This window comes from Marmota monax, unplaced genomic scaffold (assembly GCF_021218885.2).
Source record: "Marmota monax isolate L192 unplaced genomic scaffold, Marmota_monax_Labrador192_F-V1.1 WCK01_AAM20220418_F8-fsc00041, whole genome shotgun sequence".
In the NCBI taxonomy this organism is placed as follows: domain Eukaryota; kingdom Metazoa; phylum Chordata; class Mammalia; order Rodentia; family Sciuridae; genus Marmota; species Marmota monax.
In genome coordinates, this window is record NW_026695238.1 from 15,472,302 (window position 1) to 15,500,190 (window position 27,889).

Below are 27,889 nucleotides of genomic sequence, written 5' to 3' on the forward strand. Positions count from 1 at the left end.
CTGCCGGCCAGAGTATCCGGGCCTGCTTGGCACGTCTTCACACTCACAGAGTGATTTTGATTTGCCTGGCTAGCAGTGAAGCTTGCTGGCTCGGGGGCAGGGCCAGGGGAGCAGCCACAATACAGGGTGGCATTCCTGTGTCACTGGCAAACGCTAGTGGTGAAGAGGATGGAATTCACACCACATAGAAAACATGGCATCTGCTCTGAATGGAACCCAAACCAGGGGCCACTATCAGTGGGGTCACCGCAGACAGAGCGGGTGACAGACGAAGGACCCTGCACAGGCCAGGTTTAGATTTCAGACTAAAGTAGCAGGAGAGCCTGCCTATTTGGGCAGATTCGTTTTTGTTTGGAACTGGATTTCAGTCTGTCTACTGCTTGATGAATTTTCTGAAGTCTCTTACAGAATACTGGTCAGCTCAGACTAGCATTTGAAGTGAGTTGAGGCTGTAGCAGGCTGAGGCAGGTAGAGGGCATCTCCTTTCCAGACTTTGCTACCGGGGAAGTAGAAGATCCCTGTGACCCAGAGTCATAGATAGAGTGCCCAGTCAGTCGATCATGGAGACTGACAGATCCCTGTTTTGGGGTGATTGCAGGTACAGCAGATTCTCTTCTATGAAGACTCAGTTGCAGCCCATCTTTCTAAAATCCTGACCTCAGATCAGCACTCGGTGGTCATCTCATCAGCCAAGTGAGTACTTGGCCTTGGGGAGGCAGGGCCTCAACCAAGGTGGCACCCAGAGTTTCAACCTCCCCTTGTCCCCCAGAGTGCTTTGCGAGACAGTGAAGGACTTTGTGGCCCGGGTGGGCAGGGCCTACGAGAAGACAACTGAGAGCTCAGAGGAGTCAGAGGTCATGGCCAAGAAGGTCTGTTCCTGGGTGCAGGGTGGGAGGGGCATCCAGACATGAGGAGCATGCATTCCATGCCAGTCCATCCTGTCTAGTGCTCTGTCCTGAAGGAGAAGTTGGACTCTCTCCTGAAGACCTTGGATGATGAGTCCCAGGCCTCGTCCTCTTTGCCCAACCCACCCCCTACCATTGCTGAGGAGGCTGAAGATGGGGATGGATCGGGCAGTGTCTGTGGCTCCACTGGGGACCGCCTGGTGGGCTCGGCATGTCCTGCCCGGCCACAGATCTTCCGGCCTCGAGAGCAGCTCATGCTGAGAGCCAACAGCCTGAAGAAAGCGATTCGCCAGATCATAGAACACACAGAGAAAGGTATTGGGCCTCTTGGTGGCCGGATGGCTGTCTTCAGACACACACTGGGTGTACCTGAGTTCCTTGAGTGGGTGATGACCAGGATGGACACATTGGGATAAACACTGGCCCATACACTCGTCTACCCTCATCTACACCAACGCCCCTTCAGCAGGCTAGCTTGCCCTTGCCTGCCTCAGCACTCTCAGAAGCCAGTCCACACTGTCGCCCCTCGCTTCACCCCCCTTCCTGGCCCTCCCCGTGTCCATTCTGAGCAGACCATAGTCATGGATTGGTGTGCCTATGCCTGCCTGCCCTCCTGGATGACATCCAGGGGGTTCCTCTGCTAGGTCACTTTCCCCTCTGTGGTCTCCAGCCTCAGGGTCCTTCTCCCCAGCCAGTCAGCACAATGTCCAGGTGCCGCTGAACTGACTGTGCTTGGGACCAGGCAAAAGGTGAGGTGTGGTGGGGTGCCAGGGTCTGACTGTCAGAGGACATCTGAGAGGGGAAGCTTGGACCCTGCACCTGGAGCTATCTTGGCACAGCTGCTGCTGTCATATGTGCTCAGTGGCAGTGCTGTCTCCCTGCCTAGCTGTTGATGAACAGAATGCCCAGACCCAGGAGCAGGAGGGCTTCATGCTGGGCCTCCCGGAGGCAGAAGAGAAGAAGGACTCAAGGACAGATGGCAGAGTATGCCCACCGCTATCCCACAGTGAGAGCTGCGGGGTCCTCAAAGGGAGAAGCCACCGCAAAGGTATGTCTCTGCTGCAGGCAGGCTTTGGTTTTGGTTGCATTCACAAGCTTGCTGAAGGGAGCTCTAGGGGCCTTTCTCCTAATTGCTTTAGCCATTTGACTCTCATGACCATGGCCCATGTGTGCACCGTCTGTGTGTGTGATCCTGACATGTGGCTTTTCTGGAGGATACTGGTAGAACCTGCAGGGCCTGGGGAGGTTCCCTACACAAGGAAAGGCCCTGCCCTCCTTGGGAGTGGCTGGTATCTGCCCAGCCTTCCTGACACTTCCTGACAGTGTCCCACAGCGATACTCAGACAGGACTGTGTCTGGCAAGGATGGATCCTTGCCCCTCGTGGAACAGACCCTGGCACAGGCTCCTCCTGTTGGGGAGCCCCTCTGCCCCTCAGCTGGCCAGGCACTGAGGGGCCTGCCCAGAGTCAGTGCCGAGAGCATTGGTCGTTAATACTCCACTCTGCCTGGGTGCGGACTGTGCCTTCAGACCATGGCTGGGCCAGCCCATCCCTGCGTTGCCATCCACCACCTCTGCTGCCTTCAAGACAACCCAGGCCCTTGGCATGCTGTGCGAGTCTTCACTCAGGGACTTCTTTCTTTGTCTTGTACTTTTCCTGCTGGCCCAACTGGTGATTTGTAGCTCTCTTTCCTCCCACAGCCCTCACACCGGTCCTTCCACCCATGCCCCCTAGGATTTCAGCTGCATTCCATTTCGGACAGTCTGAGGGTGTTCTGTATTATTTTACAGCATCCAGATCCCCATGTGAGAAGCTAATGAGCAAAGGAGGTCTGTCCTTGGGCAACTCTGCCTCTCTTCCTCCCCAGGCAGGAAGCCGAGATGGCCTGCCTGCACTGAACACCAAGATCCTGTTCCCAAGTGAGTGCTGTCACCTCCACCTACCTGGGCTGGTGTGCTGGGGGCAACTAGCTAGGAGGTGTTTGCTACCAATGGCTTGGACTCGTCACTTTGCTGGGTACTGGGTCTGTCAGAAGGAATAAGATGGCATCACTGGCCACAGAGAGCTTGTAGGTCCATGAAAAGATAGGCACAGAACTTTAAAATTTATATGACTATGAAAAATGCCCTTTTTAATAAAGGGCAGGCTGAACCCAAATAACTGCCCAAGTAGCTCCTACTACTGAGCTGCCTCCAACCCCCAGGAAGACATTCTTTAGGGGTCTCATAGATGTTGGTGTCTGTGGCCCTACAGGTCCATTTTTGCATGATAAACATTGGATGATGATGGTGATTTTTGACCTGTGAATTGTCAAGGTTTGGATGTCCTTTCATTGTTTCGACTTGTTTAATTATATTAATGTTCTGCAGAACTTGTATCTGCGATGCAGCAAAGACCTACGTTGCTCTTGTCTGCAGCTTCTGGCCAGCACTCTTTCTCTCTCCCTTGTAGGTGTTCGGGCTGGGATGTCTGGTTCCTTGCCTGGGGGCTCTGTCATCAGTCGCTTATTAATTAACGCTGACCCCTTTAATGCTGAACCTGAAAACCTGTGAGTATGAGGTGCACCACAGCATCTTGTTAACGCGTTGGAACATGATTTCAGAATTAACTAGAGAAATTAATAGTTGACTGGCTGGGCCTTCGGTTGCTGTAGCTAATGAGGATAACCTAGAAACTGATAGCTGAGGGTGGCGGAGGGCAGGGCCTCCCCTGGTTCTTTCTCAGCCCTTTGATAGAAGGGACCAGGCACTCCACTACTCGCTGGTGGCCTTCCAGGGCTTTTGCTGGCCCACCCAGTCCTGCTGGAGGCTGACTCAGTGCTCGTCCCCCTGGTTGCCTCAGTTGTCACGCTTGGGTATCTACTGCCCCACTGTCACGTCTTTTCTCCCACATGCTTCTCCCTCCTGTCCTGCTGCCCCACCTGCCTGCTTTCCTGCTCAGTGACACAGACTGAGGAGACGAATATTGAAGAATATTGGGCTGCTGCCCTGTGGGGACGTGGCCTTCTTGCTGTGCCCAGGTTCTGAGGCAGAGAGCACATCTGCAGAGCAGCAGAATGGAGCCTTTTGTTCAGTAGAGACCAGTGAAGAGATGGATGGTGTTTTACAAACTGATGAAGACTTCCAGCTTATCTTTCTTGTTGCTGATGGCAGGCTCTGGGTGGCTGGGTGCTGGTGATGTTTGGTCACAGGTTGTCAACTGATAGTGTCTGGCATGTTTTAGAAGCTCTGTGGGTTTGGGAGGGCAGCCTTTAGACTCCAGGCATTAGCGGTAGCCTTGTGCTCCATTCCTGCTGCTGCTCTGTGCCTTCAGGCCGCCACTGAAGGCTCAGACTACATTTCCTCTGGGAGCCGTGCCCTCAGTGCCTTGAACCTCGTCTGGTATCATGGAATCCTGGCTCTGTGTATAAGGGTGCTTTCTTCTTCACCTGGGGACACACAGCTGTGCTGTCTGCCTTCCCCCCACCCCAAACTGTGGAGGCCACCAGCTTGGCCACCACAGTTCTGCCTACAACAGGAGCCCATCATCTCCCTTTATCGGCAGCTGCCAACTGGGACCCTCCTTCTCTTGTCCACATGCCTTTTTTCTGGATTAGTTCTCTTTTTTTCCCAGGACCTATGGATACTGTTAGCCACGTGGTCTTCAACTTAGAAGATGGTTTTGTTCCTGAGCTTTGCTCTCAGCCAGCTGTTAGGCACTTGAATTAGATGTATCCTCAAAATACTTATAGGTCGTGACTAGTTTTCAGATCAGGCTACAAAAAGTGTTAAGCTAAACTATCAGAATTTTGGTCCACGCAGTGTTCCCAGGTGTCCTCTCCACAGTGAGTTATGTGGGGTCTCCTGCCATGCTCCCCGCACTGCGTCCTCCATGCTGTCTTTTCATTGTGGAGGGACAGGTGTTCCTCTTTTCACCTCCTGTCCTGGAGGGGAACCCTAGGTGACCACGGCTGTAGAGGAGCTCAGCCATGCCAGCAGTCGGGTGAGCACAGACCAGGGTCTCCGGCTGGTTGGGTGAGAGGCTAAAGGAGATGAGTCTCACAGCAGGACTCTGGGAGGAGGCTTTATGGCTCTGGGCTGGCACAGACATTTTGAAGTTGAGTTCCTTTTTGATTTGGAAACTGCTTTAACAGGTCTAAGGGTGTTGGGAAAGCATTTTGAGCCTGGGATTCAGAGGTGTGAGTTTAGGTGCCATGGAAGATCTCCGTGATGCCTCCATCACGGAGGCAGAGAGCCTTATAGTAGAAAAGGTGGGCAGCTCCTCAGAAGGGTGAACTGAGTCGCCAGATGACTAGCAGCTCTGCCGTTGAGCATATACCCAGGGAACTGGCATATGCCCATGCCTAGCTCGTATACAAATATCCACAAATAATAACCAGAAAGTGGAATGACTCAGATGTGCATCAGCTAATGAAGAAGTAAACTAGAATATCCACACAGTGGAATATTATTTTTCAGTAGATGTTTTGTTTTGGGTGCTGGGGATTGAACTCACTGAACCACTGAGCCACACCCCCGGCCTTATTTTGTATTTAGAGACAGGGCCTCACTGAGTTGCTTAGCGCCTCACTGTTGCTGAGGCTGGCTTTGAACTCACGATCCTCCTGCCTCAGCCTCGTGTGCCACCGCACCTGGTGGGCCACATGTTTTAGGATTTCATTTGTATAGAGTTGTTAGGATAGGCACAACCATCTAGACAGCAGATGAGTGGCTTTGAGGGGCTGAGGAGGATGGGGAGTTGGGAGCTGTTAGTTTAGGATGTGACCTTTCTATTGAGGTGATGACATGTTCTAAAATTGTAGAAATGGTTTTAAAATTCTGTAGTTTTAAAATTTAAAATATATTAAAAATCCCTGAATTATATACTTTTAAATAGGTAAGTACATGACAGGTGAATTATATCTCAGTAAAGCTCTTACAGTGGTGGTTGTGGGGGAGCAAACCTGGTTTGGGTTCATTTTGCTCTAAGGAAGAAATGTGTGGAGCTCGGTAGTCTGTCTGATAAGCCAGCCACACCAGGCCGTTGTAGCTGACTCAGCGCTCACCTCTGCAGGGAGTGCTACACAGAGAAGTGTGTCATGAACAACTATTTTGGCATTGGCCTGGATGCGAAGATCTCCCTGGACTTTAACAATAAGCGTGACGAGCACCCGGAGAAGTGCAGGTGGGTGCAGCCTCATGAGCCGCCTGTCGTCTACACCCTTCTGGCCTCTCCTTTCAGATAGCAGGTGATCTCTTTCTGGAGTCAGCGGGGTCTAAATGGTTCAGAATGCTAAGGAGAAGGTGGGAGACTGGATGCCTCATTGTCAGAAGCAAAGGTGTAGGACGCAGTCAGCAGTCCAGGGCTGGCCAGGTCAGGCAGGCTGGACGTGAGAACACTAGTGGCCATGGGGGGGTGTGTGTGTGTGGCGGGGATTGAATAAGCCCGTGACACTGCAATAGAGGCAGGTAGCACAAGTTTGCTGGGAGCTGTGTTCCCCCGCAGGCCTCCTGCCACCTCCTTCATGCATTCACAGGGAGGGCGCAGGGGTGTGGGATGTGAAGATTACTTTCTCCTTTGTGCTCTTCCTCATTTTCCACATTTTCTACGGCAAGCATAATTTCAAAGACAGAAGAAAGTCATGGTCTATAAAATTTGGGGGAGTTTTGTTCATTTACTTTCTCGACAAATTGTCATTATTTAGCACAATTCCCTGTTGGTAATTATATTTCTTTTTTTTTTTTTTTTAATACTGGGGATTGAACTCGGGTGCTTAAACACACTGAGCCACGTCCCCCTTTTTATATTTCATTTAGAGACAGGGTCTTGTTGAGTTTCTTAGGGCCTCACTAAGTTGCTGAGGTTAGCTTTGAACTCATGAGCCTTTTGCCTCATCCACCTGAGCCACTGGGATCACAGACGTGTGCCACATGCCTGGCTGGTAACTATATTTCTTCAGGCACTTTTGTCTTGTCTTCAGGTGTTTTTGCTGCAGACAGTTTTTGAGACTGACTGGTTTGTGACCAGATGCATTCCCCCAGGCTTTATAGCAGAGGCTGTTACCTGTGAAGGAAGCCCTGACCCACCTCAAGACTTGGCTTCCATTCCTAGGAGTCGGACCAAGAACATGATGTGGTATGGAGTCCTGGGCACCAAGGAGCTGCTGCACAGAACCTACAGGAACCTGGAGCAGAAGGTCTTGCTGGAGGTGAGTGGGAAGGGTCCTCTGCACCCCCACCCCAGCTCTTGGCCTTGTCTGCACTGTGCTGAGCTCCCCAGGGGAGCCCATCCAGGCCGCGCCGCCTCGGCACCTGGTGCAAGTGCTGCTGAAGGAAGGCCAGCTCATGCCAAGTGTTTCTCTTTCTCCCTGCCTATGTTTCTGCTGCTCAGTGTGATGGTCGACCAATCCCCCTCCCTAGTCTTCAGGGAATCGCTGTCCTCAACATTCCCAGCTATGCTGGAGGGACCAACTTCTGGGGGGGCACCAAGGAAGATGATGTACGTACTGGGTAAAGGGTGGGGGGGCCAGCCTCAGGGAGGAGTGGGACAGCCAGAGGGCAGTAAGGTGCTCTCGTGATCTGGTGGTGCTGGGGGTAGGTGTGGTGGAGGACCAGACAGGGCCCCTTGCCCACAGGCTTACTGTCTAGAGGGCAGACTGAGTACGTAGGATTGGTGAGCGGAGGCCGAGACCTGGGGGACGAGGAGATGGCCAACTTGGGTGGGCCACAGGGAAGAGGAGGGCTGTGCCAGGCAGAGGGAGTGTTGTATGTGGAGGCTCAGAGGCAAGAGGAGACAGGTACATGGAGGTTGTGGAGAAAGGTCCCATGGCTGCAGCGTGCAGCAAGTATGTGGAAGGAGACTGGGATCTGCAAGGGCCTGGTCTGCACAGGGCTGTGAGCCAGGGAAGAAATCTGAATGAGGGAAGGTATTGATCAGTTTTAGCCAGAGGAAATGTCTTCTTTGTACATAATAACAAAGCAGCCAGCACTTACTGCAAACCTAACACATGTGGACCTGTGTTCTCAAGTTACCTTGTTCAGTCTTGTAACAGCCCCTTGAGGAGTATGCAAGTATGACCTCACTTGACAGATGAGGAAACTGAGGAAGAGAGGAGTTATATAACTTGCCCAAGGTCTCATGCTAGTAAGCGGCAGCTAGTAAGGGGACCCAGGCGGCTGGCTACCAGCTGGGTAGCAGAAACCTCGTGCATGTTCAGGCTTGCCTGCCTCTCACTGGCACAGCAGCTGATGAGAGGGGCTTCCCCAGAGTTGGGTGTGTGTGTGTGTGGAGGGGGGGGGGGGGGGCTGAGGTCAGCTCTCACACGGCCTTTCAGACTTTTGCAGCTCCGTCGTTTGATGATAAGATTCTGGAGGTGGTCGCTGTGTTTGGCAGCATGCAGATGGCTGTGTCTCGTGTAATTAAGCTGCAGCATCACCGAATCGCACAGGTACTGGCCAGGGTCCTCAAGGCTGGGCATATCTCCCTCCTGCGGTTCACATCTGTTTGCAGAGGCAGGGCTTGGCATAGAACTCAACTGGGTTTGCTTCCAGTGGGTGGAGCCCACAAGAAGAGGGTGCTTTCCCAGGACCTTGTGGCAGCCTTTTCGCTGGGCTCTAGACAGTACTGCTTCCTGGGCCAAAATCCTTCCCACCAGCTATATTTGACAGTTAAATTCTCAAAACGAAAAACCCCAAAGCATGTATCCTACCTGAGCACTCTGCCTATTCAGGTAGACACTGAGGTAGAACAGACTCTCTGCCCTACCCCTGCAGCTGTAATGCAGAGCATGGGAACAGCCCAAGTCTCTGTGGTGCCCTGGGGAGTATTTCCATCTGAGGCCTGGTCTGGGACAGGAGACAGGCTGGGGCTCCCACGACTCCATCCTGACAGTGGTCATGGGCTGGGAAGGCCTGTCTCCCTGTGGTATTGGGGGCTGCTCTTGTTCTGCAGAGGTGTTGCAGGAGCTGCTTATAAAATCCACTGGCCCGCCTGGCATGTGTCTCAGTGGTGGAGAGCTTGCCTAGCATGCACAAGGCCCTGTGCTCAATCCCCAGCACCACAAAATAGAAAAACAAAACAAATCTCACTGGCCTGAACCCCATGCTGGGGTCGGCCAGTATCTTTTGTGTTACATCTGCCCCCAATCCTAGTCTGCTTAAAAGTTCACATTTTGAAGTTTTTGCAGCATTTTTCTTGAAAGAGGAAAAGGGCATCATCATATACTCAGTGACTTTTCTCTGGGGGTTTTGGCATCTGGCAGGGCCCATGACTTCCCTGCTCCCCACCTACCTGCTCCTGATGCCCATGTCAGCAGACCAGGGTCTCCTACACTGACTGATCCCCAAAGCTCATCAGTCTCTGGGAGAGGACTGTAGGGGTGGGTAGGGCAGCAGAGCTGAGGAGAGCAGCCTCTTGGGTCCTGACAGCAAAGCAATTGGCTGTTGGAGCTATGTCCCTGGTGGTGGTGGTGGGTGGGAATCCTGAGGGGAAGGGGTACAGGCATATGGATCAGGAAGGCCCCAGTGGTGCCTTGAGGCCTCTGGAGGTCATGGCTTAGCACACAACTGACGCCTGTGGTATTGGCCCAGTGTCGCACCGTGAAGATTTCCATCCTGGGGGATGAGGGTGTACCTGTGCAGGTGGATGGAGAGGCCTGGATCCAGCCCCCTGGATACATTCGGATTATCCACAAGAACCGGGCACAGACGCTGACCAGAGATAGGGTAAGAATGACTGCCTGCAGGGCCCTCTGGCAGGGGTACCAGGCTCACCTGTGGGCTTACCTGTGCACTCTTAAGGAGCCAGAGAGCTTCATGTTTTGTGCTAGGATTTTTGTTTAAGACACGAAAATGAACCTAACAGAGTAATTTCTAGGACATTGCCTCCCTTGCAATGTAAAAAAAAAAAAATTGCCTCTTTCTTTCCTAGTTACCGTTGACATCTAGTAGTATTCATCTTGGTTAGATGTGTGCTCCCCACTTGAGAGCGTGGTGGAGAGCGTAAGTCTGCCTCTTGTGTCCTAGGCCTTTGAGAACACCCTGAAGTCCTGGGAAGACAAACAGAAGTGTGAGCTGCCCCGCCCACCATCTTTTTCACTGCACCCAGAGATCCTATCTGAGGAGGAGGCCATCCACATGGACCAGTTTGGGCAGGCGGCCGGGGTCCTCATCCACAGGTGGGCTCTGCCCGGCGCTGCAGGGAGCCCCCTCACTGGTGTGCAGGCTGTGGAGCTTCTGCTGGCTTTGCGTTGGATCTGCATCGGCTACGAGGGCCCAGCCTGTTTCTCTTGCCTTGGCTTTGGTTATTTCTCTTAGCCCCCTCTCAGACACTGCCTGGTTTGCATAGATGGAAACCTGAAACCCATAGGGATTTTCAGAGCCAGCCACAGACATTAAATCTGACCTGGATTTCTAAGAACATTCCTTGACTGCCTCCTTTATTTCGGAGAGCAGATTTGCACTTTGCTCTTAAATTTGTTTTTTTTTTTTTTTAAAGATACCTGTACAAGGCACTTTCTCTTCTTTGACAAGTGGCTTCTGGAGCAGCTGCGGCCCTTGTGACACAGTGCTCAGCACTGTCCACGGGGTCCATTGCCGTGGTGTGGGCTCCAGCAGGTCGCACTCGGCCTGCTCACCTGGGGCCCTCTCCGCCATCCCCAATTCTTTCCGTTGCTCAGTGGCACTCTCCCTGCCAGAGCTGCATGCTGCTTGGTGCTCCTTGGTGTCCCTGTTGTGCTTCTCTTGGGCTTTCCCTTCCTCTGCTCTATCTTGTGTGCTGGGTCCCTTGGGTCTGCCCTTCCCAGGTAGCCCTGATGTGAGGGGTGGCCGCGGGCCAGGCTCCCCACTCTAGGCTCTTGTCCTATAGGTTAGTTGCTATCTGGTCCCTCCCACAGAGACGTTTCTAGTCCATACTGGCCACATGTCCTTGTCCTGTACCGCCTTCTCTCCTTGGTGGGTAGCAACTGCTGCTGTTCCCACCTCCCACTGGGGGGCCACCCTTCTTTCCCCCTTCTCTGCCTCTGGTCGGCCATGGGGCTGGGGGCGTACTTGGCCTTACATATTCGTTCAGCTGCTTGCTGGGCAACGGGCTCCCTTACAGGCTGTGGTGGCCCAGGGGCCTGCTGGGAGTAGTGCTTTCTACAGTGCTGCATTTTTCCCTGGTCGGTCAGGGTGGGGTGCTCCCCTGGCCTCTCCCTGCACTGCCATGTCCCCCTTTGTCCCACCTCAGCTTCCCAGAGGTGCCCTGGCTGTGCCTTCACTGTCTCCCCTTGGAGGGCTCCACTCTGGGTTTACAAGCTCAGCCAGTCATCAGGCCAGGATTGGGCCTTCGAGGAGCTCTGGTTCCTGCAGCGTCTGCACCTCTGGCCCATTTGTGGCCCTGCTGGGGTCTTCCTATGTGGCTTTGCATGCTGGCCTGCTGTCTGCTTGCTGTTTTCAAGGTCTGAGCCTCATTTTGTGCGTTTTCCTCACTGGAAAAGCTGGGCTCTGGATGTCAGGTGTCCTTTTTAAACTGTCCGCTGTCGGCTGTTGATCAGGAGGCAGCTGGCAAGGTCTTCCTGGGCCAGTGGCTGTACCTGTGTGTGGTAGCATAGCTGAGCCGCAGTCCCCACTGGCCTGCTGCACTGGGCCTGCATTCTGCTGTCTTGGTGTCCTGGACTATGTTCATACCAGTGTGCAAAGGGCCGTCCTGCCCTTGGCCTGAAGCAAGCTGTGTTTCTCTTCCTCTCTAGCATCCGGGAAGTAGCCCAGTGCCACCGGGATGTGGAGCAGGAGCTCGCTCATGCCGTCAACGCTAGCTCCAAGGCCATGGACCGAGTGTATGGCAAGCCTAGGGCTGCGGAGGTACTGGTCTCCCCAGGTCTGGCCTTTGTGACTTCCATAGCCCGTGGCCTTCTACATGGATGTGCATTCTGGTTCCTCTCAGGGGCTGAACTGCAGCTTTGTCCTGGAGATGGTGAATAACATCAGGGCTCTGCGCAGCGAGACGGAGCTGCTGCTGTCTGGGAAGATGGCCCTGGTGAGCTGACACGGGGGGCAGCAGGGCTCTAGCTCTATGGGAGGTAACTGTTATCTCCAGGGCATTGGGCACTGAGGGCTCTCAGCCTTAAGGAAGGGGCCTCTGAGGTCAGCACCTGGACCCTGGCAGCACCTCAACCAGGTCATCTTCAGCATGGCAGAGGGCCTGTGGCAGCGCCTGGTGGTAGGTAATGTGCTTCTCCCTTAGGCCCTGTGGGCACTGAACCCTCCCTTCTCAAGGAGCAGACCTGCTGGGCTGTCGCCTGCCCCAACCAGCCCTGGGGGAGCCCCATGCAGAAGCTAGAATGGGGGCCGGCCAGCCTCCTTGGAGTAAAAGGAGGATGTGGGAAGGACTTGCTGGGACTCCCAGGCTAGTGTCACAGTCCACTCTGTACCTGGACCTTGTGCTGCCCCTGTGTGTCATGCTGCTGTCTAGTTGCTCCCAGCATTTCTGCAGTTGGCATAGGTGGAAAGGAGACAGGGAGCCTGAACAGGTCAGATGCCAGCCCACGTAGGGCATGTGGCTTCCTATCACCAGAGCAGAGTCCGCCTCTCACCTCCACAGACACTGCTTAGGAAGGGGGTCCTGGGGTTGTCCCCACGCCTGGGGCTTCATTTCTGGAAAGCGTAAGCAGTCTGAGCGCCTCGGCTGCCTGGGCTTTGCTGGCCCTGGTGTCTCGCTGTGGCCAGCAGCTGTGTTTCTCTTTCTCCTACTGGAGCAGCAATTGGACCCTCCTCAGAAGGAGCGGCTGGGTGCTGCTCTCGCCGAGATGGACCGGCAGCTTAGGAAGCTGGCAGATACGCCCTGGCTCTGCCAGCCCACAGAGCCTGGTGATGAAGAGGTATGTGGTCTGAGGCTTTGGTGTGGTGCCCCTTGGACATGTAGCACTTGCCAGCATTCAATGGACCCTTCAGCTTTGGGATTGGGATTGCCTGGATCTCCAGCCACTGGTAGCATCCTCGAGACTTCTTTTTAAGACGTCTTTCCTGGCAGGGAGAGATTGTGTGCCTAGGAATGGGCTGGGGCTGGGGTTGAGAGACCCCTTGACCACTGGGCACACACTGTTCTCTAAAACAGCTGCAGGACTGATTGGGCGGTAAGTAGGAAGAAGGCAGAGCCCAGCCCCAGTTTGCTCGTGTGGAGACACATCCATTGGATAAATGGCAGCTTTGGCTGGTGATGTGGCCCAGTGTTGAGCACTTGTCTGGCATGTGTAAGGTCCTGGGTTCTTTCCCCAGCACTGGGGGTGGGGGGTGGGGAGGAAGAAAGAAAAACTATGGCAGCTTCATGGAATTTCACTGTTGATAGGGACACGTTGATATCTTCACTCCCCACTCACACTTTTCTTCTGTGCACACCCAGCTGGCTGCAGGTTTAATAGCTGGGGTAGATGGGACCCTAACTAGTAGGCTCGCACTCAGACCCCTGTGTCAGATGCTTCTGTTGGGGCCTGTTGGCAGCAGTGGCAGGGGCGGGCAGCAGCGGTCAGCACTCCTCTCAGACCCTCAGGTGTTGGTCAGCACATGCAGACCTTTTGTGGGACACGGAGGCAGTCAGGCAATTTGCAAAACCCAGCAACTTAAGACTGGAGATATTTTGGTATAAAAGGAAAAAACAAGCTCATCAAAATTGATTAAATAGTTCATTGTAAATGTGATACAGATTTTCACTTAAAATTACTAAGATGATTATGTAGAATATTCAACAGTGGTCCTATAAATGATCAAAGCCAACAAAGTGGATGGTGAGGAGGGGCCGGGAAAGGATATGGATAGGGTCTGGAAGCACATTAAATTCCTCTTCCTAAGATGGAAAAAAGTCAAAAACAATATTCATGCCTTTGGTAATAGAGAAATGTAGTCAGTCATGTTTTAAAAAACTTAAAGGTAGTTTTAATAGAATAATAATAGATTAAATTAATAGATTTATGTCTTATTGGATAAACACAAGACAGAAGCTGGGCACAGTGGTGTATGCCTGTAATCCCAGTGGCTCAGGAGGCTGAGGCAGGAGGATCATAAGTTCAAAGCCAGTCTCAGCAACTAAGTGAGGTTCTGAACAATTTAGCAAGACCCTGTCTCAAAATAAAGTATAAGAAGGGCTGAGGATGTGGCTTAGTGGTTAAGCACCCCTGAGTTCAATCCCTGGTTCCAACAAAACACAAGACAGAAATAGATTACACTCTTAAATTGTACAAGAAAATAAGGGACTAGCAAGGATGTAGCTAATAGCACAGAAATAAGAAGAGAAAAATGATAGGTCTTTCTCCTCAAAGCAGATTATCCTCAGATTGTGTTCAAAAGAAACCTGGCCATATATTGTTGTTCATGGCCCTGTTTTCTTTCCTGTACCCCCAATCTAAAAAAACAAAACAAAACAAAAAAAACAACTTATGACAGATGAAAATGAAACAATTTCAAGAAGGCATAGTAAAAACATCCAGAATAACAGTACACATGTTCCTGATCTACAGGGGGTTATGTTCTCAATAAACTCATTGTTGAAAAGATGGTAGGTTGAAAATGCATTGAATACACCTGCCCTGTCAGACATTGGAGCTCAGCTTCACCTGCCGTAAATATGCTCAGAAAATTGCAGTTGGTGAAATTGCTTCCCATGAAGTCTGTTTTATGGTTCAGTATGCTATCTCATGAAATCATTCCCGAATGTGAGAATGGAATGGTGGTGGGGTACCTCTGTGCACCATTGTAAGTCTCATGATTTTAAGTTGGGGACTGTGTGTATCAATGCTAAAATAGAATTATGTATCTAAGACAACAGACGAGGGCCACTTTATACTGGAAAATAACTATGTAGTTATGGACTTAATGCTACTTATGGTTATAGTAGTCATAAAATGTGCTAAATAAGCATCTAAATGAGTTCTTTAGAAGTATGTTTTCTATTTTCCAGTGTATGGGATTTTTCTAATTGTGTTCTTGTTGTCAATTCCTAGTGTAATTTCACTGTGCTTGGAGACACATTCTGTTGAAATTTACTGCGACTTGCTCAGTGGTCCAGAAGGTGTTTGGTTTTGTAAATGAGCCTTGTGTGCCGTTGTGTTGTTTACATTGTCAAGTCCCTTCTGACAGTTTTTCTACACACACACATACCCTACACACACACATACATTTTGGTACTGGAGGTTGAATCCAGGGGTGCTCTACTTTGAGCTTACATCCCAGCCCTTTTTATTTTTAATTTTGAGACAAGGTCTTGCTAAGTTGCTGAGGCTAGCCTTGAACTTGCGAGCCTCTTGCCTTGGTCTCCTGAGTTACTGGGATTACAGTTGTGTGCCACTGCGCCTGGCTGTAATTTTTTTCTTGATTTATCAATTACTATATAACTGTGACCAGAATTACAGATGTCTCTCAAATTTTCTGATTCTGTACATGTTTACAGTATTTATTTTGAGCCTATGGTATTAGGTACACATAGGTTTTGTCATTATGTAACGAGCCTTTTAATCTTCAAGTCTACTTGCTTGGTATATTCTCTCCCATGCTTATACTTTCAAGCTTTATTTATGGCGTCTCTCTTATAAACAGCATGTCACAGAACGAGTACCTTTGCCTCCTTGTGTCCCTGGGGACATCCTGTGGAGGAGTGGCTGTTGCTGACTGCAAGACAAGGACCCCATTTCTTTGTGGCTCTGTCCCCCATCCCCAGCTGTTCCAGCGTAGGTAGTGCATCCCCAGGAAAGGAGGCAGGACGCAGGAAAAGCCTCATCTAGAAAGGCAGCGTACAACACTGGTCATCAAACCTCGTGATCCAACACGAGAAGACTGGCTGAACGGTCTGTTTTAATCATCTTCATATAGTGGCATGTAGGGGTAGTTAATATTTACAAAAATGCTTTCAGTCACGAGAAGAATGCCAATGTTATAAAAGTTAAAAAAAGTAGAATGTAAAAATAGATGATATGACAATGACCACTTAAAACGTTTAAAAGACATGAAGATCAGTAGTACATACAAGGACAAGTTAGGGAATAAAACCAAAAGAAAGGAGGAGGTGTCTCTTCCTACCCCTCCCTCCCTCCACCCCGCCTCTGTAGGGCATGACCGAGGCCTCGATAAGGTAGGGTCTGACGCCCAGTGTTTCTCCTTCTCCCCAACAGAATGTGATGTTGGATCTTTCCAAACGCAGCCGCAGTGGTAAATTCCGCCTGGTGACCAAATTTAAAAAGGAGAAAAACAACAAGAACAAAGAAGCTTACAGTAGCCTGGGAGCCCCGGGTACCTGCCTTTCTCCTGCGTGTTTCTGTCTGTCCATGCCAGCGGTCCTGGCCTCTGCTTTTCTCCCCCGGCTGCGAGGCCGTTCCCTGTGGTCCCTTTGCTGTGACTTCCAGTCACGTGACTGCACAGGTCTGTCTCAGCTGCAGCACCTCCCCCTGCTTGCTTTCCCTGTCTAGGCTGGGTACTTTTGTCATGCCCTGCTCCCCCATGGAGACCCAGGGTGATGAGACACTGACCTGTATGCCTTGAGTTGGGGCTTTGAGGTAGGGAGGACAGCAGAGGTGACAAGACAGACTTGGAGACATAAAACTCTGGACTCAGACTGTGCTGGGGTCCTCTGCCTGCTCCTTGTGAAAAGCTGCTGATTCCTGTTTGATTGATTCGTTGATCAAGGTCTTTAAGCCAGGAACCCCAGGCCACCAGTGATCGTGGGTGATGAAATCAATAGAAAATGATCCAAAAGGACATTTTTCCTCAGGGTCAGTAAATTGGGGTTTACAATCTCTGTCCGAAGGGCTGGCTGAGCACTGAGCTGTGTGTAGCCCTCTGGGTGCTGTGCGGGCCCCGACCTGGACTCTGTTGGGCGCGTTTGCCACCATTCAGGGCAGCTCTTTTGATTGTTGTTCTTTGCATGTTTGACCAGAAATTGGGTTTCTGTTCATGATGGCGGCTGAGTCTGGAAAGTCTAACTGCCTCTCTCCCTTCCTGCTATGGTCCAGCCGTGAGAGCCAACACTGGCTTTTGGCCACACAAAGGTGTTCCCCCCAGGACTGGGTGGTGTCTGATCTCTCCTGGGACATGGGAGTGGCCACCTGGCAGGAACAGACGCCAGCACTCCTGCTGCTCACACCCGAGCGAGTGGCTCCTGTCTCTTCTGCACTGCACTACGGGAGGGTGCTTGCCTGTGGCTGGGTGGTGGGCGCCACTGCCGGGGCATCTCGGGCGCTGGCTGTCCGTGCGCTGGGCTCTGGGCACTCACTGCACTCGTGCTTTTCCGTCTCGACAGTTCACCTCTGGGGGACAGAGGAGGTGGCTGCCTGGCTGGAGCACCTCAGTCTCTGTGAGTATAAGGACATCTTCACGCGGCACGACATCCGGGGCTCTGAGCTCCTGCACCTGGAGCGGAGGGACCTCAAGGTACTTTCACAGGCTTTTTCTTGGAACCTGCATGGGGCTTCCTGGTAGCCCCTCTCAGCTCCGTCCTCTACCCGCTCCTGGCCAGGTCCTAGCATCCTGAAGTTTTGCACGGTTCTTGGCAGTGATGGCTGCACCTGCCACAGCCAGGAGAAGCTAGGAGCAGACACTGGGGGGAGTCTTGATTTGCTTGGCCATATTGACAAGGGGCTGTGTGACCTCAGAAGCCCCAGAGGGTCCAGCCCCAGGCTCCCACACTTAGCAGAAGAGCTCCGGTGCCTAGTGGTGTGTGGGGTCCTCTGTGGTTAAGTTGTGAGTGGAAGGATTTCTGGAGCCCTGTCACATAATGTGACTTCTTTGTGCTGCTCCTGGGCAGGTGCTGAGGCAGCTCGCCTCGTGCATGTGCCCCTGGGTCTGCACCCACTGCCCTTGACTTGTAGAGTCAGCCCGTGTAGCCTGTCTTCTGGGCATTGTTACTGGCCAAGTCCTGAGAAGGCAAAAGGCCACCGCCCCTCTTAGCAGTGCCTCTCCTGAGGCCACCTGCCATCCACTTGCTCCTAGGCCTGTGTTTTGTTTTTTTGTCTTGTTGGATCCTTCTTGACGGCGTCAGTGACTTGGAGGACACAGGAACGGTGTGCTAGGTGTCCCTGCGATCGTGATTTGTGCCATTTCTGTCTGTTCCACTGTTGTTGTCTCTCTTACCCTCATCTGTGCTCAAGAAGCAGAGTGGGAAGGGTCCGCTGTGCAGACCCATCTGTAGAGCCCTTTGGTCTGGGCCCCCTTCCTGGCATCCATGGTGGCTGTCCTCTCTGTTGCAGGACCTTGGCGTAACCAAAGTGGGACACATGAAGAGGATCCTGTGTGGAATCAAGGAACTGAGCCGGGGCTCCCCTGCCACCGAGGCCTAGCCTCTGTCTTCTCGGCCTGCATCCTCCGCTCCTCCCGCGACTGAGGCCCAGGGAGGACTGCCCCTGGCCTCTCATGGTGCTACTCCCTTTGTTAGTGACAGGAAGCCGCTCTTGACTCCCGTCCATAACAGCTCCAGGAGTCCTGAACATACCAACACAGCTACCTTTGAAACACCACCTTTCCCAGCTCAGAGTCCTGCCCAGTCTCGGCTCTCACTGACCTGTCGTGGGCCACAGGGACTCTGGGTACCAGACGCTTCTGCAGAAACTTGCCTAGGCCCTGAGCCTGGGTTACCCTGTGGGCCCCTCTGCGTGTGCTTTGTTGGCCACATTGGTGGCACCATCTCTGCCCCTGCTGGCTCTCAGAAGCATGGTTTGGGCTCAGTGCGTGGTGGGCCCCTGCCAGAACATTCTTTGTGCCTGACAGCCACCCTGTGGCTCTTCCCAGCAGCCCCACGAGGCAGCCCACTGCTACTGCCCTGTTCATTCAGAAGGTTTTTGTTTCTAACAAAGGCTGTGTACTCTGCTGGTCTTGAAAGTGAACGGACTTGTTTTGAGTTCTGTTTGCTTTAACCTGCTCTAAAGAGGAGGGGAGCAAAGTTCTCGTCCAGCCAAGGCAGCGCGTGGTTCTGTTCCTCAGCTCTCAGGCCTTCCTCATTCACTGCAGGCCTGCGGTCCTCCTCTGCATCCTCTCTTAGGCTGTGGGCGTGGACATCCCTCCTTTCTACAGGATACCATGGACCTCAGGAGTCCTGCTTGGAGCCACAAGGGTGTGTGGGTTGGGGTTAGCTCAGTACTTCTGGGGAGGAGAAGCTTCCCAGGTCTGGGGAAGCTGTCTGTTCTGTGGGAGAGTGTATGGGTTTCCAGGAGCACGTCCCTGGGTGGGCTGGGTCCTTCTTCCTATCAGGAGGCCCAGATTCTCGGGCCATGGGCTAGCATCTAGTCTCCTGCTACCAGACCTGGTGTCCCTGAAGGTTGTCTGCAGACTCTGGGCCAAATCAAGTGGTTCCCTGGGCTGGATGACTCTGGCCCAGGACTCCTGCCCTGCCTCTGTTCAGGGATCTAGCTCCAGCCCCAGGGCAGGGCTGAGTCCTTTGCCCTTGGTCCTCACTGCCACCGACTCAGCCCTTTCTTTCCTTTTTGAAGTTGGTTGTTAGGAAGCTGCCCTGGGGGCTTGTAATGCCACCCGGAAAGGTCTTGTAACATTGTAACAGCCCCCTCCTGAGGAAGGTGCCAGGCTGCAGCTGTACACCTGAGAGAAGGCAGTGTATGAGTGTCTCCATGCACCGCCCGGCCCTTTAGTGGGGTCACCCCATCTAATGTGGGGAGGCTGGGTGGGGAGCTGCTCGGGGCACTTCAGAGGTACCTGCTGAGCGGTGTGTGGACTGTCCAGGGTCTGCAGGGTCTTGTGTGCTCTGCCCTGCGAACACTCCCCACAGTGGTCCTGCTGGGGGCCGGGCTCCAGTCGAGTGTGGAGTCAGCGTGTCTACCATTGGGCCTTTCTCAGGCCCAATTCCAGTGGCGTGGGTGCCTGGGTGGAGACCGAGCATGGACTTTGCCGCCTGCCTGAGGTAGTGTTGGTGGAGACAGTAGTCATCCAGCCCTGGGAGACACTTGATTTCCAAGTGGGAAAGGATAGCCGTGGAGGTGACAATCCTGTGCCCGTGGTACTACAAGCCCTGGGTCAGACTGGACCTTAAGCTAGAAGGGGACACAAGAAGCAGCCGACAGTTGCACTGGGGCCATCTCAAGTCCTCAGTCTTCCTCTGGGGGAAGCACTGGGTTTGGGCTGGGGGTGTTACAGTTGGTGTTGTCAGTGACTACAACACTGGTCACACAGAAATGCACCATAGTTCTCAGAGTCGGCAGAGAAGGGCCTATGAGGAGCACTGATGGCCTGTGCCACACGCCTGGGGCCGAGGCCATGGTCCTCCTGTTCTGCCTTTCTTGGGTCAGCTGCTCAGAGTCCCAGGGCAAAGAATGTAGGGAAGGGAGGGGCTGCTTAGGTCTTGGGGAAGAGGCCTTGTGCCCGGTTGGGGCTCACCCTTCTATTTATAATCTTAATTTATATAGTGGCCACCAGAAAGCAGCCGCCTCTTGTATTGTTATGTACATAGCCCAGCAGAGCTGTAAATACTTTGTTCTGTGTATAAATAAACCAGCCTGTTTTGATCGTCATGGCCCGAGTCCTTATCAACTTTCCTGTGCATTGACTAAAATACTGGTTGCCAAACTGAATTCAGATTTTTTTCAGCTGCTCTAAATATGGGCTGAATGAATTTTGGGTGCTGAAAAGCAAAACGGAAAGCCACCGTGGGGTCCGGTCTCCGGGTTAAAAAACTGAGCCTGGGGGGTGGGAAGTTGGGTTGGGCCAAGGCGCTCAGCCCTGTGGTGCCTCCCTAAAGAGGACAGGCGCAGTGCCACATGCTGTGTTTTAAACCCCACCAGGGCCATGCTTCAAATGTGGGAGGAGTTAGTTGAGGGGCTGCTAGTGCCCTGTCCAGATAGGTGAAGGTGCCGTCATCACGGGTCCCTTGCTGTCGAGTCTGTTCCCAAGGGAAACCAGTGTCAGTGAAACCACAATTTTGGATTATTAGTAACTTTTGCCCCTGCCCTGCCCCATTCCTGTTGCCAGAACGTCGCAGTTGAACAAACACGTTTCCTGCGGCTCCACTCCTCCGCCAGCCCTACCCTGACAAAGAGGAGGACCAGAAGACATCCAGTTTCTTCCACTACAGTTTTCCCATGAATCTGGATTCATTTAAAACCCAAACATACTTGTTTGATTTCCAAAGCCGCACTGGCACGCTACTTCTAAATGCAAGCCATGTTTATTTAGCATTTGACGTGGACCTGGGAAAGAAGGCCTTTACAGCCTATCTCAAGCAAGTAGAACACGAAGCAGATGTGTATAAAGGAAATGGAAGACTACAACTTTAAAAATGGCTTATTTTTTTCCTTAAAATCTTAGCTTTCTCCCCATGCCCAGTTGGAAAACAAAAACAAAACCCAGCAAGCACCCAGGTGGGCGCCCCCTGCTGGCCAGCACTGAGAATATTTCAGAGGTTTGGGAAGGCCTCTGGCTCCTCAAAGCAGAATGTTTCAGCTATTACATTAATATTAAGATGGGATGAAGGCACGCTGGGAAAATGCCCTCAGTAGCCGACACAGCAGCTGACAGCAGGCCTGGGCAGGAGCCACAGGACTGAGGCCTAGTTCACACACATCATCGCACCCCTCGGGGCGTGTCTAGAGGACTGGGCCTTGACTTCCATGTTGCACAACCCCCTGGCTTGTTGGTCTGAGCCCAAGTGCTTCTACAAAGACTGAAGACACCTGGTGTTGGGGGGATTGGGAAGGGGGAAGCAGGGCTACCTGCGGAGTATCCAGGGCTGAGAAGGTAGCAGCCACAGCAGGACAGCCTTCAGCCAGGGCTGCAGCCTAAGTGCCAAGCTGCATGGTCAGCGCCTCCCCATCTCGGCCCTCAGCTCTGTGTTAGTGTTAGGCAGTGAGGGCTGATGGGGAACTGAAATACAAGTGACCACTAGGGGGAGCATGTACATGACAACTCAGGAATGTGCTGGAGATGTTGCCAGTCCAGCACCCTAGATCGGTCAACTCTAATGCAGTGCTAGCTCTCAAATGCTATTTAAATTTAATTTAAATTGAATAGTTACCTGTGTTGAATTAAGGGGAAAAATTTTACATTTTCCCCCCGTCTGCTTTAATCAACTGAGGCTACTCAGTGTCAACTGAGCCTGCCCAAGACATCTGGGAACCCACAACTGTGGGGCCTTGTCCCCTGGTCCTGCCTCATACCAGCCTTCCAGAGGGAGAGGCCAAGGAGCTGCGGGCAGCAGCAAGAGTATTCTGACCTCAGACCCCAAGGTGGGCCTTACCTGAGGCTTTCTTCTCTGTGGCGGTGTGCTTTGTGTGTCAGAGCCACAGCTCTGACAAGAAACGTGTCACCTGAGAGAACCGTGTGGGGGGCGGAGATTGGGAGGCACAGGTTACCCTTTCCTTCTGATATAAACAAGCACAGCGCCCCCTGCAGCATGGGACAGACCATCAGAACCCACTTCAATGCAGGTTAAAGTGGAAGCAACTATACAGGTGTGGATCTTACACAAGTTTATCTTGAGTTGAGCAATAAGCCACCTGTCCATACCTGTGGTTAATGCACAAGTGGTAAGCTTCCTGGAAAAATGGCCACTGGGGTCAGGTGTGGCGTGAGGTCAACACCTGCGTGGCTCCTGCACAGTACCTGGGTCTGTGCTGGCTCCCATGGGCCAAGGTATGTTGCGGAGCTGAGCTATGGAGTACGTTTGCCCAGCCTGAGAAAAGCTGTCCCTCTGTTGGCAGGTGAAGACGAGGATCTGAGATCCAAGGATGCAGCCAACTCGTTGCCCACAAACCACTCTCCTGCTTCTAAGGCACTGATGGTTAGCTGGCCTTGTGCAGAGCCTGGGCACTGTGCTGGGACACATCCTGTTGCAAGCGCTATCTGAAGCTCCCAACGTGAATAGACAGAGAAGCTTCTGGTCCTCGGGGCCGGGCAGGTGTCCCTGCACTGGAGACATCACTGCTCTGTGCACAAAGGACTTCTTGGCTGTGGGAGACAGAAGCCATCATGACTCGGTTGTGGTCCTCGTGCAGAAGGGTCTAGGGTGACGCCAACATACCTCCCAATATCAAGGGTCAGGTTAGATCAGGCCGACAGGGACATGTCTGCAGCATGGACTGGTATTTCCAGATTGCCCCCCAGAGGACTCCAGTTTACCTTCCCGCCAACCCCATGAAGGGGACAACGGTTGCCGTACCCTGGCCACCCAGCCTGCCAGACTCTGGGTCTCTTCCAGCCTACTAGCAGCACCTACTTTTTTTCACATTAAACTCAACTCTAACATGCATGGTGCACGCACTTCACACACAGCTCCACCTGTCCTCACAAACGCTCACACCTGTGGGATGTGAGGCAGCTTCTGCCAGCCCTGAGAGCGCTGCCACTCTGACTCCCAGATTAGTTCTTGCTGTGACCTCCCACCCCCAGGAGTAACCTGGGTGCTCTGTGTCTGGCTTCTTTTGCTCAATCTGATGTCTGTGTGGCTTGTGTGCGCACGCATGTGTTTGTGGACACTCATGACTCAGATCTGTCCCCTGCTGTGCATCTGGACCATGCCTGGGACCTGGCCATAGTGAATCAAGCTGCCGTGTATCCTGGGTCCATGTCTGGTGGGCCTGTGCTTCAACAGTGTAGGAGCTGCCTTGTTTCCCAGGGTCCTTCTGAACCCATACCCGCAAGCAGGGGACACTGTCCCAGGCACTGCATGCCTGCTAGGCCGCCAGCCCTGCGCTTCCCTCTGCAGCAGTGCTGGGGTGTGTGGCAACCTGAGTGGTCTCTCATCAGTGAGTGAGTGTACCGCGCTGGCAGGCGGCTACGCTTCCTTTCTGCGAACTGTCTGCTCAGACCTCCCGGGCGCTGGCCTATCAGCTCTTCATGTATTTGCAAGTATGTTTCCAAGATTGTCAACAGCCTTACCCTTTGACCCAGTCCCTCTACTCACAGAACAAGCCCTAGATGGGCCCACATCTGCAGTCTGCGAGTTGGGTGTCATTTCCTAAATGAGGGTCCACTTGCACACTGCAGCAGCATGCCACACTCCCAGCGTGTGCCAGGGGCAGCAAGTGCACCAGGAAATTCCCATGTCAAGGAAGAAGGAAGAGCATGTGCTCTCAAAGGCTGTGCATGTGACTGGTCCCTGGGGGGGGGGGGGACTGTCTGGGGAGACAGGTGCAGGCACTTCATTGTGTTTGCATTTGGCAGCATGTGACTATTAACTCTCCAAAAATAAAATGAAAATAATAATCAGCGTGGTCACCACATACCCAACAATGCTGGGATGGAGGAGGGCATGAGTGGTGGCTCTGAGGACACAACTGTTCTGATACCATGTGACTAGGACAGGTTAGGCTCAGCAGGTTAGACTCTTGGTGACAGCTACACAAACTTTTGTTTGCAAAAAGTGCTGCCAGGAACCGTCTGCAAGAGGAAGAGCAGGAAGGATGGTGCCCGCGGTTCAAGGAGACATGGATGACTTCCCTGGAGGCAGCCGATGCTGGAAGGACTGGGGAAGGGAAGCAGAGCACCGTGTCCTGGCACACTGCAGCACAGACAGCTCTCTGGGCCTGGAAGTTCACACCCACCTGCAGAACAAACTTCTTGCAACGCTCTGACCACTGTTCTAGGTACTGGGGATACAGCAGAGAATGAGAAGGAAACGTCCTGCTTAGAGAGCTCGAATTCTAGATCCTTCCATCCTCACTGCCCGACACGTGACCGTCATATGTCGAGTGTGACAGTTGCCTCAAGAGTTCTCCTGCTTCTTTCCCCCATGACTCATCCAACACAGAGCAGCCCAGCAGCTGCTCAGAACTATGGACTCCCTGCTTCAGTCCCTCCAGCCACACCGATATCTAGACTCTGAGCCACATGGACCTGCCTGGCCTGAGCCTCTGCCCCCTCCAGCCTGATGTCCCACAGCAGAGGGCAAAGCACGCTCACTGCAGGCATGTGTCAGGCATGCTGCTGCCCAAGGTGTGGAGGGTGGGAAGAGGTGAAAATTAGGAGATGAGCAGGGGCCAGACTGGGCAGGTAGATCTGAGGCAGAAGCAGTGGAGAGTGTGGACAGAGTGAGCCTCACTGAGACAGGAAGCAGGAAGCTGGGAATGCAGGATCGTGCAGAGTGAACCTAGCTTCAGGAATTCAGTTGCAGGCCTGTGAAGTGCTCCAGTAGATTCTGGTGGGTATGTGTGGCCTGGAGGACAGAAGGGGGCTGGACTCTGGGAAGACTCAGAGTGTGGCAGAGCAAGCACCCAAGGTGGAAGTGAGTCCAGCAGGCCATGTGGGGAAAGGACATGCAGGAAGCCAGTGTGCATGGGACAGGTGGAGGGAAGGAGGCCCTGGCGGTGGGAAGGGGCACTGCACACTAGGGGAGGGTACAGGCACTGAGCAGTGCAGAGAAGTAAGATGAGGACGTAGAGTAGCCACTGCAGAGCAGCCAGGCTTTTGGGAACCTTTAAGAGAGTTGGAGAAGATGGTGAGGCTGAGGTAGCCAGGAGCAGCAGGGTGGAGGTGGCAGGGTGGGACTTGGCACACCAGCTCAGGAGTCTTGGAATTTTAGGTGGTGGGGACCTGAGGGTATATATGAGCAAAAAGACCCAGGAAACGGGGCAAGGTGGCAGGAGAGGAGAGGAGGGAAGAGAGTGCAAACTGGGCGCAGGTGGGAGGCCTCCCCATGACTCCTGCTATCCAGGGACTTCACACGCTCCACAAGAAGCGCCATAAGGAAGCCATCTGCAGGAGGCATGAAAAGGTGGGTGGCAGAGTGGTTTGTGTCACAGCACAAGTCCTCACCAGACTTTCCAAACAGAAGTAAGAAGCCAGGGGCCTGGGGAGGCCGTGGTGAGTGTGAGGCCCCAGTTACCTGTCCCTCTTCCCCCGAGGTAGCAGCTCCTGCTTCTCTTTCTCAGCATCGTCTCTGGCTGTGCTGAAGTCGTCACTGTCATCGACCAGAAGGTTCTACATTTCAAGAGTAAAACAGCTAGTGAGCAACGTCTCCACATCCGTTTAGCCTATATTTTAAAGAGATATGTTTAAAAAAATCACCTAAAATGACAAAAGGAAATATTCAGATTAATATAAACCAGATTATTAGGGATGTAAAATGTTCTAGTGTTTTATGAGAGCAAGTTGTGGGGGCTTCACAAGGGAAATTAATTCTAGCCATTGACCTTTGCCTTCCACTACGAATGCTCCCACTGGGACTGAGCCAAACAAAAGGGGCTTTATGGGGACCCAGGTGGAAACCATGCACGTTGACCAGCAGGTCTCCAATCTGCTGTGCTGGGAACAGCTGTTTGTTTTATAAATTCTGTTACTTTTTTAAATCAATGTGTTTCTATAGCTGAAGTGTGAGCTTCGACCTTGGCATTTCCCTCAGGGCTCCTTTGCTGCAGGATGAGTGACAGAGCTTCCTTCTCCTGTTCCCTCCACTCAGCCTCAGTTTTACCTGTGAATCCTTTTTGTGGTAAACCCTGACCTCCTGCTACCTGCCTCGGAGTTCAACCACAATGCAGGCCTCCAGGCCACAGGGCAGGAAAGGGCAGTTCCTTGGCCTGGCCCTAGTCTGGTGTTAAGGGCTTCCCCACCTGAGTGGTCACATTTCAAAGCGTGACTCTTGGGGTGTTAGCCTCAGTGACTTTGGGAAGGGATGGCTGCTGCTTGGTGCACCTCCTTGGGAGACAACCACATCATAACCAGGATCGTCTCTTTCAATAAACTGGCATGATTACAATTCCTATTCCAAAGTTGTATATATTTTAAAAAATGGTGAATCCCTATAAAACAAAGGCACAAACAAACAAAAAACCACCTCAGTCAATGGGATAGACAGCCCCGCTCTCAGGTAGAGGAGAGAAGGCTACTATATATATGTATATCCCATGGTATATTCTCGACACTGCCATGCTTGCATTCTTTGGATAAATATATTTTGTTATCACATAGCAATATCTTTAAAACACGCTTGCCAGGCTTGTTTGCTAGTGTTTTATTATTAGAATTTTTACATCTATGGTCACAGGTGGAATTGGTCTAAATTTCCTTCCACTGTCCCTTACAGTTCTCAGGTCAAGGTTCCACTATTCTTACCAGACATCTGCCTCTCTCTTTCTTACCCATTACCTGAAATGATCTCAATGGGGATCATTGTGTCTCAACGATCTGATAAACTTTTCTATGGTGTTATTTGATTCTTGTGTCTTGTCAGAGTGGTCAATTTGCTTTTAACCAACCCACCTTAACACCAATAATGTCTCCATCTTTCAAGTAATAGGGTGCCCCTTGCAAAGTATCTTGCTTTTTCTTCTTTTTCCTCTTGGTAATTTGCTGGTTCTATAGGAAAATCAAACATCTTAAATAAAAATAAAATTCAACCTCAGATTCTTACTAAATAGCCCATCACTGTGAGAAACTGCAGTTGCCCTAACTGCTAGGCCAGGAAGCCCCAAGTCCTCTGGGAAAGCCCCACAGCATTACCCAGCTAGATATAGGAAGCCACTCAAATTTTTCAGGGAAGTATTTGGCAATTTCAATTTTCTCCACAGGAAGAGAATAGAAATCAGCCACTCTCTGCCTCAGGGAGCCGGTGGTCCAGCCTCGGGCGGTGTCCCACACCAAGTCCACAGCAGGGGCGTAGGCCCTCTCCTCAGGGATGCGCATCTGCGTCCTCAGCAGTACGTCCTGGGGGCTGCACAGAGAACAGGATGCCAGGTTCAGAACCAACCAGGCACACAATACTTGCTAGGGTGTGGGGTGGGCACGGGGGCAAAGCATCCCAGAACTCTTCTGGGTTTTATTTCAGACTCCCCTACACCCTCAACGCTGGCAGGAAACTTTTGTTCTCCCCAGGATTTCCTTCAATCCTGACGAAGAACAGAAGCAAAGACACCGCCCTGCATCCAACACAGATCCTGGAGAGGCAGCAGCAGCGGGGAAAGGGGCAGCTGAGGTAGAGCTGAGGCCTGGGCAGGACCTGCACTCCTGCGGGGAAGGGAACAGGAGCCAGCCTGACAGGTTCAAGCCATGGAGCCCCCCAGGAAATGCTGGTTCAGAGACAGAAGTGGGAAGCTACAAAAAAAAAGACAGTTTG

The 27,889-nt window shown here is 52.4% G+C and overlaps 2 protein-coding genes across 20 annotated transcripts in view; one reads left to right on the forward strand and one right to left on the reverse strand.

The window, feature by feature from the left end:
• Dgkd (diacylglycerol kinase delta) overlaps window positions 1-20,357 on the forward strand; it is a 97,786-nt gene extending 77,429 nt beyond the window's left edge. For 5 of the 6 annotated variants that reach the window (XM_046439691.1, XM_058577549.1, XM_058577547.1 and 2 more), the window contains 18 exons: window positions 599-693; window positions 770-869; window positions 947-1,220; window positions 1,792-1,953; window positions 2,695-2,823; window positions 3,356-3,452; window positions 5,957-6,067; window positions 6,995-7,091; window positions 7,274-7,381; window positions 8,217-8,330; window positions 9,472-9,606; window positions 9,907-10,058; window positions 11,613-11,724; window positions 11,807-11,899; window positions 12,621-12,740; window positions 16,020-16,137; window positions 17,144-17,274; window positions 18,090-20,357. In XM_046439691.1, coding sequence (XP_046295647.1) covers window positions 599-693; window positions 770-869; window positions 947-1,220; window positions 1,792-1,953; window positions 2,695-2,823; window positions 3,356-3,452; window positions 5,957-6,067; window positions 6,995-7,091; window positions 7,274-7,381; window positions 8,217-8,330; window positions 9,472-9,606; window positions 9,907-10,058; window positions 11,613-11,724; window positions 11,807-11,899; window positions 12,621-12,740; window positions 16,020-16,137; window positions 17,144-17,274; window positions 18,090-18,179 — 2,238 coding nt within the window. In that variant the 3' untranslated portion in view covers window positions 18,180-20,357. The remainder of the gene's footprint in view (window positions 1-598; window positions 694-769; window positions 870-946; window positions 1,221-1,791; window positions 1,954-2,694; window positions 2,824-3,355; window positions 3,453-5,956; window positions 6,068-6,994; window positions 7,092-7,273; window positions 7,382-8,216; window positions 8,331-9,471; window positions 9,607-9,906; window positions 10,059-11,612; window positions 11,725-11,806; window positions 11,900-12,620; window positions 12,741-16,019; window positions 16,138-17,143; window positions 17,275-18,089) is intronic. The other variant, XM_058577548.1, reaches the window with a different exon arrangement.
• Window positions 15,654-27,889, reverse strand: part of Usp40 (ubiquitin specific peptidase 40) — a 72,355-nt gene continuing 60,119 nt past the window's right edge. For 6 of the 14 annotated variants that reach the window (XR_006850786.2, XR_006850784.2, XR_006850787.1 and 3 more), the window contains 5 exons: window positions 27,277-27,487; window positions 27,037-27,132; window positions 25,664-25,811; window positions 16,374-22,788; window positions 15,654-16,067 (listed from right to left, as the gene is read on the reverse strand). Coding sequence is in view for 6 of the 14 variants with exons in the window: in XM_058577545.1 (XP_058433528.1) it covers window positions 24,178-24,428; window positions 25,664-25,811; window positions 27,037-27,132; window positions 27,277-27,487 (706 nt within the window). In the remaining 8 variants the exon portion in view is untranslated. Of the gene's footprint in view, window positions 16,068-16,373; window positions 22,789-24,065; window positions 24,429-25,663; window positions 25,812-27,036; window positions 27,133-27,276; window positions 27,488-27,889 lie in introns of those variants that run through there. The other 8 variants (XM_046439685.2, XR_006850789.2, XM_046439686.2 and 5 more) reach the window with 8 other exon arrangements.